General features: G+C 36.8%; 2 protein-coding genes across 2 annotated transcripts; both read right to left on the reverse strand.

Annotated features, from left to right (window-relative positions):
- Nucleotides 1-2,516: 2,516 nt before the first annotated feature.
- On the reverse strand, nucleotides 2,517-3,452 carry LOC131408335 (olfactory receptor 10D3). The gene has a single exon (XM_058544952.1). The coding sequence runs from the start codon at nucleotides 3,450-3,452 to the stop codon at nucleotides 2,517-2,519; it is 936 nt and encodes a 311-aa protein (XP_058400935.1).
- A 9,385-nt stretch (nucleotides 3,453-12,837) lies between these two features.
- LOC131408336 (olfactory receptor 10D3-like) lies at nucleotides 12,838-17,133 on the reverse strand. The gene is made up of 2 exons (XM_058544953.1): nucleotides 17,106-17,133; nucleotides 12,838-13,781 (listed from the first exon to the last, which is right to left on the reverse strand). Exon 2 carries the CDS (start codon nucleotides 13,777-13,779, stop codon nucleotides 12,838-12,840), a length of 942 nt encoding a protein of 313 aa, XP_058400936.1. The 5' UTR covers nucleotides 13,780-13,781; nucleotides 17,106-17,133.
- Nucleotides 17,134-18,756: the final 1,623 nt, after the last annotated feature.

Genomic DNA, 18,756 nt, shown 5'->3' on the forward strand with positions numbered 1-18,756 from the left:
GGGCTGTTGGATTTTTATGAGATTCTCCCCTCCCCAACAACAGAGCCTTTGGGATGTTCCTGAGATTCCTCAGAAAATGAATTCACCAGGCTCAATGCAAACAATAATATGGCTCAGAAGGAGGACTGTGAGCTGCTAGACCAAAGAGCTACAGGCCAGATCAGGCAAAAAATCCACCCCAGGAAATTAACATCCATTTCTTTACATGGTCCAGGAAACCTCCTAACAACAGGAGTGGAGATCACAGATGACAGAAGGAGGGATAAAGTGGATGTTTGATTGGGGACAGAGCTTTTGCTCCAGTTCTTGCTACTTTTTATATCCTCACTCATCTCTCCTCTTTGCCAGTTTCCCCAGGTGAGACAATCAAAGACTCTCGTGCCTTCATTTATAGCTCCTGACCTCTTTTCATTCTGGAAAGAGACATAAAGAAAGATGTGGAACTTCTTATTTCTGTGTGGCCCTTTCTTCTTGCCTTTCTGTTGATGTGTCATAGTTGGATCCTAATCAGCACGTCTCATCATATCTCACTGTGGGGCCAGAACCCTTGGTGCCTCTGCCACATACGTCCTGGAGTTAAAAACACCACTGACTCCCTTGGCTAGCATTTCCTTCATAAGCGTGGAAAAAAATGTTCTTATTTAGAATATTTTATCTTCTTTGGTTGGCATGAATAAAGGCAAGCGCTCCCACTTAGTACCTTATCATTTCTTAGCTTGAAAGATTCCTGAGGATTTGGAAAGCAGTTTCCATATATGTAAGAGCGAAAAGTCTCAGCCTCATAACCTGGCCTTATCACATTCTAGCTCTGTGATCTTGAGCAAGAGACTTATGTTTTTTTCTCTAAGCATTACAAATTCATCAATAAAATGGGGCTAATACTACAAATATCACAAGAGTTTTTGAGAGTTAAATGAAATTATTTTGTATAGCATTTAGCATAATATCTGACAAATAGTAATGGTTCTATAAATAATAATCTTCATACTACTGAATCAAAGGCAGAAATGTGAGGCACAAGTAGGTGAAGAGGCTATTTAAAATAATTATATATCTGATATTTCTAAGGATTAAAAAATTTCTGGAAGGAGACCTTGCTATTAGGAGTCATGTCTAAGAATTCTTGAGAGGGAATTGTGGAACTGAGCTTGTGTTATATCACAGTGAATCAGGAGATTTTCTAGTTGGAATTTGAATAGTACAGTTCTTAGTATTTTGGTCAGAGAAGCCAAGTGTTGAAGTAAAATTATGTGTACTCTAGGTAGTTAATACAATGGATCCAGTGAAACCCTCTGCCTTCTATGGCATTTCAGATCTAATAAGTGCCTTCCACAAAGCTTCTGTGTAGCTACTTCTGAGCCAAAGTAGATATCTTTGATGTATATCAAATAACGAAGAGGTCACATGAGACCAAGTATAGTAATAAATATTTCCTTCATAATTGTTTTTATTGGAAGGGTAAAATTGTAGGCAGGTAATAGATTGAACCTGGGAGCTTTAACAACTGTAACAAGCCCAAGTGAACATTGAAGAGGTGAGGTTAAGATTCAAGTGCTGAAGAAAATGCAGGAACAAGTTATGGGTAGAAGAAAATAAAATACATCATGTTTTTTAGTTCTGGAAGCTACCGTGGAGATCACATACTCCAGAGGCTTTCAAACTTTTCCAATGGAATCTTGCCCAGAAATCTAGTATATAAAGTAGATAAAAGGGAAGATCTTACTATACTTAACACAGAAGACTTAGAATAAATTCATTGGAACCCCAAGGCTCCTTGAATCATGCTTGGAAAACCACTGGCTCAGTCTAATAATCTGATCTGATAAAACTACTGTTTTATCACATTAGTAATCACATTATTAGCTAGTAGGGAAATGGAAACATCTAGTCTAGGATATTAGTCACAAAGCTTTTCACTTTCCTTATGCAGTTGGAGCTAATCTTATTTACATAAAGACCTTCAGGCAGAGAAATCAGGCATGAGGACAATCATGGGATGGAGAAGAGAACATCTTTGCTAACAAATTCTAAGTTATTCCCTTTTTATACAGTTAAGGAGGAAAAGGAAAACACTTCATTTTGCCTCTGACATTTAGTCTGTTAATATGAAAAGAGAGAAGATCCTATCATGCTCTCAATCAGCTAGTTAAAACCTCTTTCTCCTACTTATTGCTTTTTCTCATAGGCTTGGTCTCACTTATACTTTAAAGGGAAGTAAACTGGGAAAGGTGGACAAAATGGTGCAATGGCAAAGACTACGTTCATTCTTTTTAGTAGCAGGAGGTTCTCCACAGAACAAAAGCAAAATAATAACAACTAAAACTACGTTATTTTGAAGCTTGGAGGAGGGGACTTAGATTACACAAGAAAATAAAATAGACAAAAAAATGGAGTATTGTGATATAGTGTTCCACAAGATTCAGCGAGTGCTGAAAAGTCACATGTGAGCGTTCCAGAATGAAATTTCACATGTTGGGGCAGAAAGAATTCCATATCATCAACCCATCCATCCACTCTTACGAACTCTTGGGAACATGGTTTGTCCTGTGCAATATTTTTTTCAGGGCTGTTTTTACTTCCTTATTCCTCAAGGTATAGATCAAAGGATTCAGCATTGGTCCTACCAAATTCATCAGAATTTGAACCACAGTTCCCAGCATGGGGTTAGGTGTGGGCTGCAGGTAGACAGTGATGATGGGCCCATAGGCACAGAAGATGGCAATAAGGTGGGCACTGCATGTAGAGAAGGCACGGCGACGGCCCTCAGTTGAGCGAATACGCAAGATAGAGATAGTGATCTGAGTGTAGGATACAAGGATTAAGAGAAAACAGACAAGAGATACGAGGCCAACATTGGTGAAGCTCACCCTCTGGGCTAAGGATATATCAGCACAAGCCAAGGGCAAGAGTGCTGGGATATCACAAAAGAAGTGATCCACTTCATTGGGACCACAGTATGGCAAGATGAAGGTGAGCAAAGTCAAGATACTGGAATGAATACACCCTAACAGCCATGTCCCCACAGCCAGGGCCACACAGATTCTAGGGTTCATGATAACTGTGTACTGTAGAGGATAACAGATAGCAGTAAAGCGGTCATAGGCCATCACAGTATACAAAAAGCACTCAATGCTTCCAAGGAAATGGAAGAAGAAGAGCTGGGAGACACAGTCCTTGTAGGAAATGATTGGGCTCAATCCTATGAGGTAGAGCAGCATTTTAGGACAAGTCACAGAGGAGAAACTCATGTCAAACACAGACAAATTCCCCAGGAAGAAATACATGGGTGTGTGAAGGCGAGTGGAAGAAAGAACAGCCACAAGGATAGACAAATTTCCCAGCAGGGTAAAGGCATAAAAGGGCAAGAACAAGACAAAAAGTATAGTCTCCAGCCCCTCTGTGTGTGGGATTCCCAAAAGGATGAACTCAGTTACCACCGAGCAGTTCTTCATTCCATGAGAGCCAGTCCTGGGGGAGAAAAAGGAAGCAGAGGACATGGAAGAATGTCCTGGTTTGATGTCAATGGGGTGAACATACTGGGGAAATAAAATGTGTAATTTAAATGATAGTGTTTTGGTTCAAAGTTGTGGACAGGTTGCTTATGATCCAAATTGCAAGGCATTTTAACTGGAATATAGCTGCCATAGCAAACTTAATAGTTTCTTTACCAAATTTTTATGGTACTGATTCTAAATGCAGATGTCCCTTATTAAAACAATACCTTGAAAAAATTAAACATGTTAGAGCAAGTATTTTCAAAGGGAAGGAGGAGGCCCACCCAAACATATACTCCTTCAGAGTGGAGGAATATCAGAAGCCTCAGAATCTGATAGGAGCTCTTTCATATCTCTGGAGATATGAACTGTGACTTGAGAATCACTATATTTGTGAACCACTACTACTGACAGGGTTATATTTTATTTCTCTGTTTTTTTAGTGAGCCATAAGGGTTGAACAATCACTGGTTTACAGTTGGAAATGCCTTCAGTACATGATCTCAGTTCATTTAATCCTCACGGTAACTCTTTGAGATAAATTTATAGAAAATAAAATATCTGAACAGTAGAAAGGCTAGGCAACTCTTCTAAATTGAGGTTGCTATAAATGGCAGAAATAGGGATCTAAATTTTTTTTCTGACATCTAGTCTTTCTACTGTATGCATCTGTGATGGACTATGGCATTATTGAGCTTGTCAAATTTTGCCCCCGTGTTAGTTATATTTTTCCTTTTGATGTCACCAGGCTCTGAAAATGTCCCTGTTCCTCCTTAGTAAGCAATAGAGTGCCACCCTGTCTCTCCCCTGCACCACTACCACCACTGTATACTAAAATATAAAGTCTAAGAGAGTAAATCCTTTTTGATGTGTACTGCTGTATCCTTGGTGCAAAAAACAGTGTCTGGCACAGAGTAAGTTCATAATAAATGTTTTATAAATGAAATAGTGAAATGACTCACTCAGGGACTGACAAGAATTAGATGTCATTCAATTGTTTTGTCTTGTATAAGGACTTTTATGATACTATCAGATATTAGTCTCTGTAAACAACCTGATAAGTAAACTTGATACCTGCTCCTCTTTTGTCCTATTCCTCTGAATATTTAGAACTTCTCTGTTTACCTTCATGACACTTGTCCTCAGGAAGAAGCTCTGCACTGCACTCTAAAAGGTGACCAAACCCAAGTTAAGATCTATACATAATCTATACGGCCCCCCAAAAGTCCTGGATGTTTTATCAAGAGGAATCACACATTACAGAAAGAAGTAGACTGAAGGTGCCCAGGCATAGGCTCGTTTAAAGTGTCCAATCTTTTAATCATTTTGAATCAAGTCCAAATCCCTGGTTGTAAAGGGCAATAATAAGAACGGAGTTTTTGAGTTGGTGGGCCAATGTAATGACGTGAAAGATAAACCAGGCAAACAACGTCTATACGTGTGCCCAATAGTCCCATGTTTCTGTTCATCCTGGACTCTGAGACCATTTGTAAAACAAGGCCTCCAAATTCTCCTCTCCACTGGATGCATGAGGAAGAAAAGAGGAGTAGAAAAAAAGAGATGAAGATGGCATTTATGTGACTTACAAGAAGGAAGTTTGATCCTTTTACCATCTGTCTCTCTAGTATCTTCCACCCAAATTTGCCTCTGACATCACACCATAAGCCAGAATCAGGAATCTTCTCCCATGATGTGGAAAGCTCTTTCTTCTTAGTGAAATAAGCTCAGATTAAATGAGATAAGGCTGAATGTACCTCTGTCTTCTGCAAAAATTTCTTCCAAGACGCTAATAGCTACATTGTTTTCTCATATGTGGAAATTTAAAAGCCCTTGGGATACCATTCCTGAGTGAGTCCTGATTCAAGGGAGGAGTTGAGCAAAGGGAGTAATTAGAAGTGAGTAAATAATCTAGCTGAAACAGAATATGGTGATGTTCCCTCTTATGGCATTACTGTGATGTGAACAAGATAGAGCCATATCCATCATTTCTATTTCTGTGATTGACCTAGGGAAGTGAGAGAAAAGGTGAGAAGTACAGCTCAATCTTAGAACATATATAAAGACCATTTCCTCAGTTTCAGGGTATAGTATTAGAAGGAGAAATAACAACCATATAGCTCAGGTTTTTAAATATCCAGTTTCAAATACTTTATCTCAATTCTTCCATAACTCTTCTACTTTTCAGACTATTTTTTCTAATATTTTGATTTGGAAATATAATTTCCACTACCAGACTCTTCAACAAGCAATTTTCTCAATTGGCAGAGTTGGCTTCCTTGAACTAGGAATTGTTCTCCACATGATTTTTTCAGAATTATATTAAAGTGTTAATCAAAAAATATTTATCAAGAACTTAGACAACTGTGAACAAGATACGTTTTCTGAATCTGGAATTTCTTTTCTGTGAAGGACAAGAACCCTGCCCCTTGAGACCAGGTGTTTGAAATGCAAGAATTGTTCATCTTTCTCGTAACAGAGAGTCATATAGTTTTCAAAGAAATTAGAAAAAGGAATAAATTAACAAAATAGAAAAAACAAAAAGAGAAGGGATCAACGATGTCAAAATTTGGCTATCTGAGAACACTAAGAAAATAGATATACTTCTGTAAAGATAATTACTGATAAAACAAAGAAGGTACATATAAGCAATATGAGGAATGGAAAATAGTACAGAAGCATATGGGCTAAGCAGATTAAAAGAAATATTAAAATATTTTCCAATAAATATGAAAGCTTTGGTAAACTAGATAAAATCTTAGAAATATACCACTTATCAAAACAAACTCAAAAAAGAAATAGAAGGGACCAACCCCATGACTTAGTAGTTAAAAGTTCCGCATGCTCTGCTTTGGTGGACTGAGTTCACAGGTTGGGATCCCAGGCACAGACTTGCTCCACTCATCAGCCGTGCTGTGGAGGCATCCCACATACAAAATAGAGGAAGATTGGCACAGAAGTTAGCTCAAGGGTGATATTCCTCAAGCGAAAAAAAAAGGGGGGAGGGGTGAAGATTGGCAATGGATGTTAGCTCAGGGCTGATCCTCCTCACCAAAAAAAAAAGAAAGAAAAAAAGAAATAGAAAGTATGAATAGCCGTATGTATTAGTTTCTATTGCTGCACAACAAATTGCTCCAAATCTTAGTGGCTTAATATAATTGGCATTTATTATATCACAGTTTCTGTGGGTCAGGAATTCAGCCACAGCTTGCCTGCCTGCCTCTGCCTCAGAGTCTCCCAAGAGGTTGCAGTCAAACTGTTGGCTGGCACTACAGTCTCCTGGAAGGCTTGACTGAGGAAGGATTTGCTTCCAAGTTCATTCATATGGCTATTGGCAGACCTGAGACCTGTCCATAGGACTGCCTTACAACATGGCAATTGGCTTCTCCCAAAGCAATCAATCCAAGAGGCTGCAAGATAGAGCAAGTACACCCAAGATTGAAGCCATAGTCTTTCATAACTTGATCTTAGAAGAATTATCCGATCACTTCTGCCACAATCTATTCATTACAACCAAGTTACTAAATACAGGGGAGGTGATTACACAAGACCATGAATCCTAAAAGGTGGGGCCATTGGAGGCCATATTAGAGGCATTGGAGGACAGTAGGGGAGTGCTGAACTGTTACATAAATGTTACTAGAACAATTGGCATTTACATTTTTTTAAGTAGAAAGGAATTGAATTCTTACCTCATCACAAACAAAAGTCAATTCCAGGTGGATTAAAGACTTAAAAGTGAAAATCAAAACTATTAAAAAAGACACATAAATTAAAGATAATATGATTTCTAAACAAGACACAATAATCTCTGAAAGAGATTATAACGGAAAACTTTGATAAATCATTCACAGTAAAATGAAGGTATTGCTTTTATAGAAAAATGCTTTAAAGCTAATAAAGAGAAGAGCCACAAAGTAGGAAAAGATATTTACAGTACATATTATCAATAAAAGGTTAGTATCTAGAATATATACAGAACAACTATGAATCAATTCTATAAAAGTCAAAATACTAAAAGGAAAACTGAACTAAAAAAATAACATAAATTTCCCAAAGGACAAAATCCAATGGTCATTAAACATATGAGAAAATGCTTAACTTTATTAGTAATCAAGTACTAAAGTTTAAAAACACAATGGACACAATTTCACACCATCAGATTGGCAAATATTAAGAAGGACGTCAATATAAAGTGTTGACAAGAATGAGATGTACTATGAATTCTCATCCACTGAGGATGTGGATATAATTGTTACAATCACTTCAGAAAGCAGATTGGCATTATCTAATAAATTTGATCTTTATATACCCAGTGATTTAGCCATTCAGCTTCTTAATGCATTTTCTAGAAGAATTCTTGAACCTGTGCCCTAGAGACATGCAGAAAAATGTTTGTAGTAACAAGTAAGTAGAAACCACCTACGTGTCTTACAATAATAAAATGAATAAAGAAATAATAAGGTGTAAAATTACAACCATATGCATCAAAATCAATGAATCTCAAAAGCAAGTTTGAAGGGAATAAAGACAATCATGTATGGGTCTATTTAAACAAATTTCAAAACCAGAAATATCTAAATAATATATTGTTTAGGAATGCATACATAGTGGTTAATCCATAAATAAATGAAAGGTACATCTTTAACAAAAATTGAGCTTGCTAATAACTTTGGGTGGGTAAGGATGACAGAAGTACACAAAGGGAATTTCTAGATTATATTCTATTTCCTGTACTGGCTGAAAAGCACACAGGCATTTATTAATTAATATTCCTTAAATTTAATAATATTTTGAAAACTTGCAAAAGGTATTTTACAATAAAAATAATTTTAAATACTGCAATAAGTGAAAATTTACATTATTAAATTTATTTCAAATACTATAATATTATAAATTATATAAAAAGATATATATTTATGCCCAATCAGTAAAGAATGCACACTATTTAATTTATGTTGACTTGATTATGAAAAACAACACATAATTTATTGCTACATAATTTTTAAACTATTGTATTGTGTTACGTTTGGTTTGCTCACCAAATATATATTAAAATAGAGGTTAAAATTTCATTACATGTTAGGGCATACAAATGGACAAAAACAGTTTTCAAAACCCATTGTTTAGAATTTTAACACTTCATGTTTAATTTTTTTTTAAAAAAATAATGTTAAAAAGTGAAAAATTGAGGTTTCTATTTGTGAGCACTTCTCAATTTTTATAACCAGGTGCATCTTCTATATCTTCAGAAAAAAGAAATAAAATTGGATATTATTGTCACTGTATATTTTAAAATTATTTTGAAATATCAGAATTTGATGAGATGAGTACTATTTCTAAAGTCAACATGAGCCAAACATGTATTATTAATGCCAGTCCATTTATCTTTTTCATTAATTTGAATCTCAATATAATTTTTCCTTTCCCTTCCTTTCCATGCTTCCTCTTCTTAGCATTAGTCCAGTATAATTATAATTACATAAAAATAGTTAAGAAGACAAACAATTTAAAAGCACTATGGTTGACGTAACCAATCATGTCATTTCTGCATGTTACCAACAAATCAGTGACTGAAACATGAACATATATTCCCATGTCCTCAAATTTCTGCACTTGTTCACTCAAACCACACACAGAGCCTTTAAGAGGTTTTATTTGGAGGAAAATGTAATAAAATATTTTCATTAATGTGTTTTTGTTTTTAAAAATCATATTAGAAAAAGTGCACCATTGCTCTCCTTACTGATATGAAGAGTTGGGATCATTTTTAAGAATCTCTGGGGGTTTTCAAATCCCTAATTTGAAAATGGTGCTGAATACTTCAGAATATCCTCTGTAACACTCAGAACTCACTCCAACAATTCCAGGGACAGGAATCACTCTCTTTCAAAGGAGACCATTCCACTGTTAATAATCTCCTGTAGTTAAAACCTGACTCTTGATTTTTCTAGCAAATGTTCCTTGTTTCACTCTTTGCAATCTACCAAATGAATCTAATCCCTTTTTCATTCAACATCCTTTTACAAATTTGACATCATTGATCATATCTGCCTTCTTTTTATTCAAACAGTCTAATTTCCAGCAACCATTCCTCATATATCATGCTGTTTTGGATACTTGACTTTTCACCACTCTAGTTTGTTGATGTCCCCTTTGAAGAGCAATCTTAGACTTGAAGACAGTATTTCAGGTGTAACGGAACTTAGATTGTGCCTGGGACATAGCAGCACTCAACAAATGTCTCCTGAATGAATGAATGACTTCTCCTTTCCTCCACCTTTTGTACTTCTTTGTGTTGGAGTCAATTTACTCTTCATGTTTGGGAACTTCATTCCAGCTATCCATGTGTACACTTTCTCAATTTGAAAAGAAGAGTGACAGTGTCTATCTTACTCCCAGTACCTCATTTCCTAGAAATTTATCTTTTCAGGCTACATCTCTTTGCTAGCACACTTTTACATCTTAAACTGGTGTTTCTCTTTCCCTAAGAAATGGTGCTTTCATGGGGAAGGCAGTCACTGCTGAGGGGATGATGTCTGGCTTCACAAGCCAATCTGCTTTTATGTTTATATGGTCTCATTATTTATATCCCTTGTTTCCTTTAGTATGCATTTAATAGTGTCATTTTAAATAAGAGAAAAAAGCGTTTTGCCGAAACCAAGTTCAGATTGTTAACAGAGAGTAGCAACCTGTGTACCTGTGTGATGGTGGAAGCATTAATCAAAATGTGAGAGTCACAAAGAAAAAGTGAGACACAGAGACAGATTTGAGAGCATTTTGTGAAAGTCCTGAAGATTTTCCTTCCTGTGATTAACCATGGATGCTCTGAATTTCACTATAATAAGACACATTGGTATCTTTCAGTCTCATATTCTAGACCTGGTTGGATGGCATCCTCTACTCAATACTCCCTATGACATGTGTCCTAGAAGGAAATAGTATCACCTCCTGCTAGGAAGATGAGATGAAAATATTGTTAATGAGAAAATATACAACTGTACTAAGAAGGAATTTTCATACTTGCAAGTAAAAGGTAAAATAATAGGATGGTATTAGGAATAATTGAAGAGGGATGTTGTTAAGATTTCTTCAGTATTAAATTTATTCAAGAGAACATGTTCTAGGAGAGATTTAAGGAAACAGTGGGCCCTCTGAAGATGAAAGTAGTAGAGAAAAAAACTCTAGCTTGATGGGCTAGCGAGCAAATGAGAAGATAAGGCCTGAGAATTGCCAGTTGTCCCCTAGCCCTCTCTGTACTCTTTTTCCTCATGCAGACCATTTTTCTTGAGTAATTCCTTTGGTTCTTTTCTTTCACTTCCCTAGACTGGACACCAAGATTTCAGACATATAATCTTTTTCCAAACCTTTACTGGATGACTACAAAAATAGAAAGCAAGGAATATGCAAAGGGGTCAATAAAGAAAAATAATATTGATTTAAAGGTAATAGTTATACAAACTTCTACCCGAGCCCAAAACAGCCATGATTACTGACAACTTTTCTAGAAAAGGTCAAAATCAGCTGTTGTGATTATGCCAGAGTATTCTATAATGCTTGGCTTCTGTCCTTTGGAATAAATGTATATTTTACATTCTTTCAGAGACTTAGAAATGGCAAAAGATGAGCTCCAGTACGCTAAGCTCATCTGGAAAGTTCTGGAGGTTTAGCATCATGGGGTTTTGTTGGATCTGTTTTTATGGGGAAATAGGAGAAGAGAAGTTAGCCCAATATAGCTAAAAAGATGGCTATATATTTAGATATCATATCTATATCTATACCTATATCTATCTATCTATCTATCTATCTATCTATCTATCTATCTATCTGTCTATCTAACCCGTCAGGCTAAGGCCAACTGTAGTTGCAAGCACCACCCTAAAGCCCAGTTAACCCGGTTAGTTAAATAAGGACTAGACAGTTTCCCAGAATAGACAGAACATGACTAAAACATGCAGGGTGTATGGTCCCTACTAGAGAACTATTACTGTCTGTCAGAGTTTGTTTCTCTGTGAAGATAAAGGGGGCATAATACTTCATGACTTCTAGCATTATTCTTTTGCCCTCTCAGTCCCCTCAGAGGGCCTGGTCCCACCATTGAATAAGCCATAGTAACTCATACGCATACCCACATGTGTATACCCACATTCTGTCCTTTATCACTGAGCAGTTAAACTAATGGCAGCAGGAGGAGATTCACTCTGCTGGGTACTGTGCTAAGGTGAGATAAAACAAAGCTTGGTAGTCTTGTCATAAGAATATTCCAAGGTGCCTAACCAATCCCTTCTGGTGTTTTATGAATGGAATGTTAATGGAGTAATTGATACTGACAGAGGGAAGCTAAGCAACTTCTGAGGTGAACAGAGACTGTTTTATGAGAAGAGTAATGACTATTTACTTTTATGTCTAAGAAAATTGGCCACAGCCATCTTTGGTACTATGACCAGAGGTATCAGTGCATTTCTGGGCATTAGCATGGATCATATCCAGATGGACCTGCTGCAACAAGCAGTTCTTACTAGGTGTACTTGAGGTGCTGCAGCATTCTCCTTCAGCTGTGCTCCCTGTGTTTCCTAACAACCATTCCTTCACTACCTGTCCTTGATCAATAATTCAGCTTATGCCCTGATGGGACTCAGCCCACGTCAAAGTCCACACTTAAGCCATTATCAACATAGCCTTGAATTCACCTAGCCTCTTGATGACAGAGATCAGCAAACTGTGGCCTTTGGGGAATTTCCTACATGCTGCCTATTTGTGTAAACCAAGTTTTATTGGAACAAGTCTTGACCATTTGTGCACATATTTTCTGTGGCTGTTTTCATGTTACCATAGCAGAGTATTTGTTATGGAGACCATATGGTCCTCAAAGCCCAAAATATTTACTATTTGAACCTTTAGAGGAAATGTTTGCTGAGTACAGTCTATAAGATGGGGGTGATGTCACAGGTTTATACCAATTAGATTTGCTTCCCAGCTGTCTTTATGGCGGGAAGACCTTTACAACTGTCATGGATATATTTTTTTAAAAATAATTTAATACACGAATAAGGAGGAAAAATATCAGCTTTAGGGGCCGGCCCAGTGGCATAGTGCTTAAGTTTGTGCACTCTGCTTCGGTGGCCTGGAGTTCGCTAGTTTGGATCCCAGGTGAGGACCTATGCACCGCTTGTCAAGCCATGCTGTAGTGGCATCCCATATAAAGTAGAAGAAGATGGGTATGGATGTTAGCCCAGGGCCAATCTTCCTCAGCAAAAAAAAAAAAGAGGAGGACTGGCAACAGATGTTAGCTCAGGGCTAATCTTTCTCAAAAAAAAAAAAAAAACCAACTTTATCCATAAATGGACTAGTGACCTCCTTTTGAAGCAATCTGGCCCCCAGCCACTTTCTTCAGGGCTCCCTTGACATCTTTGTTTCTCAGAGTATAGATTGTGGGGTTCAGCATGGGAGTGACTACATTGGCAAAGATTTGCACTGGGGTTACCAGCACCTCACTCAAAGATGGCTGGGTATAGATGAGGGCACAGGGCCCAAAGAACAGTGTGACCACTGAGAGGTGGGAAACACAGGTAGATGCCGCCTTGCGCCTCCCTTCAGCAGAGTGCATCTTTAGGATTGCAATGACGATGAGGATGTAGGAGGCAAGGATGAGGAGGAAACATATCATGGGCACAAGGCCAATGTTGATGAAGCTAACTGTCTCAATGAGGAGGGTGTTACCACAGGCCAATTTGACTGCAGGGAAGATGTCACAAAAGAAGTAGTCCACCTCGTTAGACCCACAGTATGGCAGTCGGAAAGTCAGTGTAGTAAGAATTGTGGCATGAAAAGAGCTAATAAGCCAGGTGCCAGAAGCCAGCAGGGCACATACCCAGTGGTTCATGATGATATTATAACGCAGTGGGTGACAGATGGCAGCAAATAGGTCATATGCCATCACTGTGTAGAGCAAGCTCTCAGAGCAGCCTAGGAAGTGGTAAAAAAAGACCTGGGATATGCACCCACCCAGGGAAATGACTCGGTTCCTTACTAGCAGGTTGGCCAACATCTTTGGGGTGCTCACAGAAGAGAAACCAATGTCCAGCACGGAAAGGTTACAAAGAAAGAAATACATAGGAGTGTGCAGGCGGGAATCAGACATCACAGTTAAAAGGATGAGCAAATTTCCTAGTAGAGTGCAGAAGTAGAAGATCAAGAACACAACAAAGAGCACAGTTTCCTGCCCCTCTGTGTGTGGGATGCCCAATAGGATGAACTCTGTAACCAAAGTGTGATTCTTTATCGCCATAGAAGTTAAATTTCATCCTGGAAAGGAGGAAAAAAGACCATAAGTTAATGACCCAAGGCACCAATACTACTGCTTGGTACCAGTAGATTCACAAATAGAAAGATAATCATAGACTCTATTAGTGAAAGGATAATGTATGTTGTGACTCAGACAGCAGGAGCAGCAAATACCCCAGAAGGAGGTACAGTTTCTGAATGCAGGCAACTTGACTGGTATATGGACAGTTGTTATTTTACTGTTATCAGATAGAGAAGAGCAAATGATAAAGAGAGTAGAAGCCTTGAGAACTGAGAAAGGAAGAGAAAGACAAAGACAGGAAAGAAAAGGAAATAGAAAAAAGAAAAGAAGAGAAAAAAGATGAAGCACAGTTATAGTTCACATAGAATTTTCATAACCGTTTTCTAGTTAAGCCTTAATAGAATCTTATAAGATGTGTATAATATTCCATTTCATAGATAATGAAGAAATAATGATTTAGGGAAGTTAAATAATTTGTTCAAGTTCTCATATACAGTTCATGGTAGAGTCAGGATTGGAACCCAAGGATTCTAAATCCATTATACCATAATTGGAAAAGGAGAAAGAACTATGGAAATGCAGATAAGATAAAAATTAATATATTCTTTGTACTGAAAGGACTTTGAAGAAAATTTATTTCAAACATTCATTTTTTAATTTGGATTTCTTCATAAACATCCTTGCCAAGTTGTCATGGAGTTTCTCTCTGGTAATTTTTGTAACTCTTTCTTGTTTGCCTATTTTGCTCAACAATTCAGACAGTTATGTGATGAGGAAAGTTATCATTGCATTCCTTACTCTATTTCTGTCAAAGCACTCAAACATCTCATGAAACTTCAAAGCAACTTTGAGAACCCTGTGATCTGAAATTGAATTTTTTTCATATGTAAAACCATAAGGAGGCTTTCACATTGGTTTCTGCTATTCAGTGTTGGAACCATTCATTTTTGTCTGTTTTATTTTGTTTCTACAAAAACACAGGTCTTTACATATGTAGTTTTTAGGTGTCCACTTTCACCATTTTAGTATTTGCCCACCAATCAAGCCTACCAAATCATCTTTCTGGATTTTCATTCTGTCATTCAATATAGACTCTATTCTTTCTAGCATAACCTTCCTTTAATCATGAAGTCAACTAGTGTCCACCTTTAAGTTCTTGCCCAAATAGAAGTATCAATATATGATTTTATTTCAAAGAAATGGATAAAACTGTCTAAAATGGTAATAAATCTCAATTTACTAGAAAAGTTGGAGATATTGTACATCCTTTTCCTGATTTAAGTAGGGAAGAGACTAAATTATCTTTAATGATTCTTTCAATTTAACTAAATTTGGAGGGTTCTACTTAACATTGCACAAGTGTACATACAAAAAATTTTTCAGATACTGTGGGTAAAGTAAGTCATTGAAAAGACAGGATATTTCATAAGATTCTGGAACGGTTTTTTTTTTTTTTTTTGCTCCAAAACGGATTAAGAAACAACAAATTCCATGACTTACCTGGAACAGAATATTTTATGCTCTGGAACTTATCACATGAACCTCAGATGAACTTAACATCCTAAACATTTTTTTTTTTTTTACATATAAAGAGAAAAGAACCAATGAGTGCAAAATCAGGGTTAGTATTTGTAATGAATCAGTAAAACAGATGATTAAGTTTGGAGAATTCCACTATACCCACAACCTTGTGATTTTTTTCTCTTCATTGCATTGGGGAATAAGAAGACATCCAAAATTTTTGTAATAAAATAGATCAGAAGAGACAGTTTAGACCACACCTTCTTTTTTTTTTTTTTTTTGACAAAGATTGGCTTTGAGCTAACATCTGTTGCCAATCTTCCTCTTTTTTTTTTGTTTTTTCTCCCCAAAGACCACAGTACATAGTTGTATATCCTAGTTTTAGGTCCTTCTAGTTCTTCTATGTGGGATGCTGCATCAGCATGGCTTGATGAGAGGTGAGTAGGTCTGCCCCCAGGATCCAAATTGGTGAACCTTGGGCCACCAAAGCAGTATGCATGAACTTAACCACTGCTCTACTGGGCTGGCCCCCTAGACCATGCCTTTTTTAAATAATATATTTTGATTTCTTTTTAGTTGAAATTTGGATAAGAAGAATATATTCTATTGATTTCATTGATTCAAGAAGAGAAAGAGGGAATATTACAAAATCAGAGCAGAGAAATGATAACACATAATACAACAAAATTAAGAAAAGTTTAGACATTAATTGAAAAAAGTATCATTCCTATAATGCTAGCCTATTCTCTTTATTCAACAACATGGTGATCATATTCTATGGCCAGAAACCATGTGAGATGCTGAAACACAAAATTGTTCATGCTCTTACTCTTCTATCAAGAATAACACAGACTAGGGAGTGACATCAACAAGATGGCAGAGTAGGAAGCCCTGGACTCTACTTCTCCCCACAAACACACCAGTTCAGCTACATTTCATGGACAAATTCCTTTTTGAGTAATTTAGAAACTAATTGAAAGTCTTCTGGACCCTGGGCAAACACAAAACCAGACTCACCAAAGCCAGCAGGGAGATTTGAGATACCCTCTCACCAGAATCCCTGTACCTAGCTTAGCACCATGTGATCAAGGAGAGACCTCTAGCTTTCCAGATTCTCCTAGGGGAGGGAAAGTGTTTTTAATGCATTCAGGATGCCAAGTTTTTGGAATAGGCTCTCCAGAGGACAAACTTCTGTTTTGCCTGTCTTAGAGCTCTGGAGGGTTTAGCATATTCTAGCTGCCTTAGGGAGAATGGAGATGGTGGCTTGGGCTGATAGATGCCATAACTCCTCCCCCAGCTCAACATAGAATGGATGGTCAAAAACCATCACTGCCTACTTCTCCCTGGGGAGGGAAAGAGTTGGCCAAGATGTCCAATGACATAACATTTCTGGGTGCTGCTCAAAGCTGTGGCTTCTGACGTGTTTGTCTCAGAGTGCTGACAGGACCTGATATAATCCAGCCACCTGGGAGCAAGTGAGAACAAAGACAGATATTTGGGCTGACAGTCACCATAATCCCTTCTCCCCACTCAGCATGGAATAAAAATCCCCAATTACCATCTTCTCCCAGGAAAAGAAAATAGTTGGAAAACATTAACAATCCAGATTTTCTGGGAACTGCCCAAGGAACTGGCTTCAGTCTCAATTGTCCCAATGCACTGACAAGATCTGGCATACACTAGATGCCTGGGGGATTTAAATAACAAAGAAAGCAGGTGGACTAGCATGAAGGTTTGAGAGGTTTCCAGAATCTCTGGTTGGGCTGATTGGTGGGGGTATTATCTTGCACAAGGCGAATCTGTGAAGACTAGGAGAGGTAACCACTCTCTCTAATATGCAGATACGAACACAAAGAGTCAAAGAAAATAAATAGTCAGGCAGAGATATTCCAAACAAAAGAACAAGATAAATCTCCAGAAACTAAACCAAAGAAAAAATGATTTACCTGACAGATAATTCAAACTAATTGTCATCAGGATGCTTACCAAAGCCAAGAGAGCAATGCACGAGTAAAATAAGAATTTCAACAAAAAAGATAGAAAATATAGAAAAGTCCCAACCAGAAATCATAAAGATGAAGAACACAATTACTGAACTAAAAAATTCACTATAGTGAGTTAATAGTAGACTATATTAACCAGAAAAAAGTATCAGCAAACTAGAAGACAAGTCACTGGAAATAACTCAGTTCAAGGAACAAAAAGAAAAATAATGAAAAAGAGTAAAGAAAGTCTAAGGGATTTATAGGACACCATAAAACTTGATAATATACACATTATGGGAGTCTGAGAAAGAGGAGAGACCAGAAAGGTCATTCGAAGAAATAAGGGCTGAACATTTCCCAAATCTGGGGAAGGAAATGGACATTCAGACCCAAGAAGTCTAACAAACACCAATAAAGATGAACTCAAAGAAATTTACACCAATAATTAAATTGTTAAAAATCAGAGAAAATTTTGAAAGCAATGACAGACAATTGTCTTATCACATACAAAAGAACCCCTGTAAGACTATAAAGATAATATTCTATAGGAATTTTTCAGGCCAGAAGGGAGTGGGATGATATACTCAAAGTGATGAAAGGAAAAATCTGCCAACCAAGAATGCTATACCCAGCAAAACACTCCTTAAAAAAATACAGAAGAGATAAAAACTTTTCCAGACAAACAGAAGCTGAGGAAGTTCAGCACCACTAGACCTGCCTTACAAAATGCTGAAAGTACTTCTTCAAATTGAAACAAAAGGATGCTGAACAGCTACATGATAGCATAAGAAAGTACAAAACTCATTGGTAAAGATAAATATATAAACACAGAATTCTGTATTATTATAATGGTAATGGATAAATAACTTGTAATTCTAGAACAAAATATTAAAAATAACCAAAACTAAAAAAAGTGTTAAAAGATATACAATATGAAAAGATACAAATATTTGAGAGGGATGTATTAAAGCATGAAATTTTGCATGAAATTGATCATAAGTTATCAACTTAAAATAGACTGTTCTATAAGATATTTTATGTAAGCCGCATGGTAATCCAAAAACATATGTATAGAAGTTACAGAAAAGAAAAAGAAAAAGTAATCAGAGCATATCAATACAAAAAAATTCAACAAAACATGAAGGAAGACAGCAAAAGAGGTCAAAAATACTCTTATAAGACTTAAAAAAAGCAATTAACAAAATGACAATAGTAAACTCTTCTCTATCAATAATTACATTAAACATAAGTGGATAAAACTTCTCAATCAAACGATAAAGAGTGGCTGAATGGATAAAAACACCAGACTTGACTATATGCTATTTACAAGAAACTCACCTTGGATTTAAGGACATACATAAATGAAAATGAAGGAACTTAAGTAGTTATTCTTTGTAAATGGTAACAAAAAGATAGCAGAGGTAGCTATACTTACATGAGAAAAATTAGACTT

Source organism: Diceros bicornis, chromosome 7 (assembly GCF_020826845.1).
Source record: "Diceros bicornis minor isolate mBicDic1 chromosome 7, mDicBic1.mat.cur, whole genome shotgun sequence".
Classification (NCBI taxonomy): Eukaryota; Metazoa; Chordata; class Mammalia; order Perissodactyla; family Rhinocerotidae; genus Diceros; species Diceros bicornis.

What these genes read in the sequence shown, in the direction of transcription:
- LOC131408335 (XM_058544952.1), bottom strand. Translation starts at nt 3,452, where the DNA reads ATGAAGAACTGCTCGGTGGTAACTGAGTTCATCCTTTTGGGAATCCCA.
- LOC131408336 (XM_058544953.1), bottom strand. Translation starts at nt 13,779, where the DNA reads ATGGCGATAAAGAATCACACTTTGGTTACAGAGTTCATCCTATTGGGC.